Source organism: Montipora foliosa, chromosome 9, assembly GCF_036669935.1.
Source record: "Montipora foliosa isolate CH-2021 chromosome 9, ASM3666993v2, whole genome shotgun sequence".
NCBI classification, from domain to species: Eukaryota; Metazoa; Cnidaria; class Anthozoa; order Scleractinia; family Acroporidae; genus Montipora; species Montipora foliosa.
This window is the reverse complement of record NC_090877.1, coordinates 21,200,478-21,205,477: the sequence shown is the minus strand read 5'-3', so window position 1 is coordinate 21,205,477 and position 5,000 is coordinate 21,200,478. Positions and strand designations below refer to the sequence as shown.

Here is a 5,000-nt window from a genome sequence, read left to right as displayed (position 1 = left end):
ACAGTGTTGAAACTAAGAAAATCAAAGATTTGCCCTTGTGCGCTCGCGTCTTTCTTTATAGAACTTGAGATTTGGTCATTTCACGTTGCAGATTGGCAGAGAATGGGAAAGAAATGTACAAATTTTAAAGCGCACGTGCAGAGCCACTGTTTGCTCATTTATGCTTATCGTTTGGTCACGTTCTCGCTGTGGTTGTCGTCAACCTGGATCGCCAAATAAACCTGATGAAGGCTGGTATCATTGGCCAGCCGAAATATCGTTTAAGAATACATTTTCGTGTTGTTTTATTAGTCGTGCAGCAGTCTACTTGACTTTCATACTTGTTTAATACAAAAAAGCAGAATTTCGCGACATCCTGGACATCAGGTGCTTCTCATGACATTCAGGTTTTGTCACTTTACGAAATTTGAAGCCGGCGAATTTGGCGCTATAAACAATATACCAGCCGGCCGGCCGGCATAATCAGGTAGGATGACCTATACTGTATTCTACTGAAAATCGTTTTAAAAGTTCAGCCAGCCACTGCAGATATTTTTGTTGATAAAAACCAAGTATGCATGTACCCTAAGTATCATTGACAGTATCGAAAACATTCCTTTGTAGTTTCCGTGCATTAAAATTAGAGCCAATCAATCCTGTCCCAACACGAGTTTCGGTCATTTTTTGAGACAGCCCGGTCCAACTTTTTCTCTTTTGATCAAATGATAGCGTGATTCTGTCCCCGTTTACATCACAAAATCGGACATGACGAGCATGCACATCTTTCTTTGTACTTTGCCTTTATGAAACTTTATCTTTCATCAGCTCTCTTGCATAAGATGAGTTAAACAGTTCCTGGGCCAATCGGTGAGGTTAGAATATTTTTGCGTTGTCTTACAAACTGCCATGATGGAGATGGTGAAACCCACGTGTTTTGTACCTTTAAGCAACGTGATTATGTTGACCTGCAGATGAAAAGAGAAACGTAACACACCAGTGTTGTTATTAAGGTAAGGTTTTAAGCTCACCTTTCACTTGTGTTTGGGCGAATCTCTTTATACAGGCCTCACTGCCGGACACATACATCTTTTGCTGAACCGGTAAGAGTAATATGAAGTTTGATAGTAAAAGCCAATTGGCTCCCATTCGCATACCACGTTTAGAACCGAATAGAGAACGAAAGTGAAGAATGGATGAACTGCAATGAGGAATCGCAACATTTAGGAAGTGCCTATACAAACTTTATTCATTGTAAAATGTGGTTTTTACAATACTGAGCTACAAAACCACGAAAACACTTTCCGAACTAATTAATCAAGTTCTTATGCATACGGTATACCTACATCATGATGTTTCAGCTGAGGCCGGCAATAATTTGATTAACGAACGGTCTGTTTTTGTTTTTTCTACATTCAATTATAAGCCTTACAGCAAAACGATGAGTTGACATTTCCAATTCAAACATCGCGCCCAAGCATTTCATTTCCATTGGGGTGGAAAAAGGTCACTGCATGCACGCTGAGCTCGGTATTAATTCGGCCGCCAATCTGTTATTTCCTGTCCGCTTGGCTTAGAGTCTTATAAAGCTCTGATATTTTTTCGGGTTCTTTTGCCATCTGCAATGCAAGGCATATAGCTCAATATTGAATCGTTTAACTATCCATATTCAGAGTTCAGTTCAGTTCAGTTCAGTTTATTTACAGTTAAATTTCACTGATGTTAAGTATTATAAAGATAAAGGAAAATATTTTATGCCTTCGGAAGCGGGGGACAGTGACCGGAGGAACATTATGCTATCTTCATCAAGGTATTGAAGTGTTTTCCATGAAGATTTGCACTCACTACTTAGGGCCGATTTACACGGTACGATTTTTGTCGCATGCGACAAGCTTACGACTGGCTTGCAACCCGTTTACGATTGTCGTGTACGTCAGGGAAAATGTCGTAGCATTTAAAAACATGTTTTAAAACCCTGCGACAATCGTAAGTTTTGTCGTAGGCCCGTCGTAAGCTTGTCGCATGCGCCATAATCGCACCGTGTAAATCAGCCCTTAGAACATTCCAGTGAGAAATACTAACAGGATCAGGGAATTTACGCGGGAACATAAGACATATTCAGTACGATTTGGCATTCTTTTTGGCGAGTTCCCTATATCTAGCTATATCATCCGCACGTTATTTTACTGACAAGCCCGGCTCAAAAGCTGCATTTAGTTATGTAATGTATTGGTTATATTGCATTGACCTTATATTTCATCAGTTCCGGGTCAGACAAACTAGCGAGCCACTTTTTAACACTTCACAGTTCGGTTGTATTTTTGCTTTAACATAGTTGTCTTTAATTTTATTTAAGGTGTCGCTTTGTGTGTTTTTTTTGTACATATATATAGATAAATCTGCAAAACAACAGGCCATTTTAGAGTTCATGTCTGCCTCCTCTATCTTCAAAGCGAGTCTAAGTGCAAAGTTTTTGTGAAGGTAATTCGCTCTACTTTACAAATGAATGACCCAAACTTTGCACTTTGAAGAGGAGGCAGACATGAACTCTAAAATGGCCTATTTAAGTTACAGTTTAACTTGATAGTCACTTCAATTTGTCATTCTTTTAAGGTCATGATGGCTGGCATTAGATTTTCATCATTCGTATGAGAAATACTGCATGTAAATTTACTTTTCGAGAGCAAGGGGTGTATCATTCTTTCTACACATGTTTTTTGTATGTTGGACACATGAAAGACATGAGCACCACAACTTTGACGTCACTGAGAGTTTCGTCCGATGTGTTTCGGACGTACAAAGATGTTCTATTAAGTTTCGTGGAAGTTTCAAGGTTGGTTTGGCATCATCAAGTCCAAGGAGAAATTCGTAACTTCATGTTTATATCTTCACATTGTGTCTTCCGTCCAGTACTCCCTTTTGTCCCGGGGTAACTTTGGTGACAAAAGACCCTTTTTTCGTTTATTTGCAAGAGTGTTACTCACGCGTTTCCCACGGTCTTTCATCTCCCCAACCCAGAGGGGGAGAGAGAAGAAAGACTTGGATCACCCTGGCCACATGTCTCCCAAAATCTGCCGGGAGATGACAACATTGCTAGGAATTACTGTGCTAGGGAATGACAGCGGTACTTTGACAAATGAAAAATTTGCAGTTATTCTACTCTATAGATAAAAATAAAATTTGGCAGCAAAGGCACTCAATACATAATACAGAAAGAATTTTTCGCAGTTATTCAAATGTCATTAACGGTGAAGTAGTAACTCAACAACAAAATACAGAGGGAAAATATGTCGCAGTTATTGAAATTTCACTGCGAAATTTGTGGCTCCAATATTTGTCGGGGAAAATCTTTCGCAGTTAATGAGATTGAAATTACTGCGAAATCTTCGCTATATAATAAAAGTATACTGATAAAGTTTTTTTGCGAACTTTTATTAACTATCTGTAGATAAATATAACTGCAAAATTTTCATTTATCTATAGATATATATATATATATCCGCCATCTGTAACGAAGTGCCGAAAGTACGAGGTCAAAATGTCAAGTCAAATTGAACGCTTACGAAAAGTAAACTTACTGCCATTGTATTATCGTAGGGAAATAAGTGATTTAGTGTTCTTCTTTAAAACTTGTATTCTTTGAATATTTTACATTATGTATCATTTCGCTCTAGTGTGAAACCTCTACGTTGCATTTCCCGTCTTTGGAACAATTTACCCCTGAGTATCCGGGAATCTAGTTCTTTAACAACTTTTAGAAATAATGTACATATATTTTTTCATGACAAATTCCTCCTCAAGTTTTAATTTATTTTAGCTAGATTGCACTAAGTTCTGTGTTGTATGTCTTAGTTATCTTTAATTCAATTGTTTAATATACATATTTATATATATCATGAAAAATTCACACGTTTACGTCGGTGTAAACATCTTCTCCATTCCTTCGATAGAACTCCAATATTATACCTTCCAAATAAATTGCATCTTAAATTTGAGGTAGGTTTGAGAGATTCGGCAATCACTTAGCCTGGATGACAGGCGCTTTATGAGCTAAGCGGGGCGAACGAGATATTTCGCGCAGAGCGCGACACCTGAAAGGGACGGGATGCCCGCTTTGTACTGCTGCAATGGCCTGTTCATTATTTCTGGTAACCTAAACTTTCTTCAGGAAGTTTTAGAGCAATAGAATACTCTCCCGTCAAAATTAGACAAATATCCCATTGACTCCCATGGATTCCCCACTGACGAGTAAAATCGTCTGGCGTTAGACAGAGTAAAATACTAAGTCTGGCCGGTTTACGCCGGTTTGGACGTCAAAGAGATATATATTACTCCTTTTTTCCTTAACTTTTGCCTAAGCATGGAGATGAATAACAAAATAGGTTTCTTTTGCATGAAAGCTCATCCATAAGTTACGTTTGGTCAAAAATGGGCCAATATTTGCAGTAAACCGTGCCATTATATTTCGATATTAACAAAAGAATACCTTTAAAATGGAAGCCAGTCTCTCAACTCCATTACGTTATATGAATTCATCGGAGTGCGACAAGGCATTATGTAATTTGGGGCCATGCGCAAGTGCCGCTTTATGCGTGCCTCTAGGGAGACATACTTACCTTTCCATTTCATCTTACTGAGTGCCTCAAATCTTAAGGAGCCAGCTGGGTGTCTACGGGGTCTTACTTAAGTTCAGACTTTTTAACATTAAACATTGAGACCAAAAAAATATCGAGATATAGCGTAACATATGCCCTCCACCCCCAGGTGATTACCTGACAGTTGAAGCTACAATGTAGTTGACCGAGAGTAGGTTGTAACTCCGTAGAGTGAGCGAGACAAAAGCGGTAAATGTTTGGGTCAATCTTGGCGGACTTAAGACAAATATAAAAATTGAACTCGATATCTTTTTCCATTTCCTTAGTTCCTGCTCATGTTCTGGTGATTTCCCTAATAGAAGCTGCCTCAAGACGCTGTGGCAGATATCAAGTAAAGGTATAGGTCTACAAGATGCATGTGCTGGTTTC

At 38.7% G+C, this 5,000-nt stretch overlaps 1 protein-coding gene across 6 annotated transcripts in view; it reads left to right on the top strand.

Annotated features, from left to right (window-relative positions):
• The first annotated feature begins 912 nt into the window (after positions 1-912).
• The window catches only part of LOC137970058 (cholesterol 25-hydroxylase-like), a 5,520-nt gene continuing 1,432 nt past the window's right edge, over positions 913-5,000 (top strand). Inside the window, exons 1-3 of one of the 6 annotated variants that reach the window (XM_068816519.1) lie at positions 984-1,079; positions 3,927-3,972; positions 4,898-4,968. Coding sequence is in view for 1 of the 6 variants with exons in the window: in XM_068816517.1 (XP_068672618.1) it covers positions 1,696-1,786; positions 4,898-4,968 (162 nt within the window). In the remaining 5 variants the exon portion in view is untranslated. Of the gene's footprint in view, positions 1,080-1,483; positions 1,787-2,589; positions 2,810-3,926; positions 3,973-4,897; positions 4,969-5,000 lie in introns of those variants that run through there. The other 5 variants (XM_068816521.1, XM_068816520.1, XM_068816518.1 and 2 more) reach the window with 5 other exon arrangements.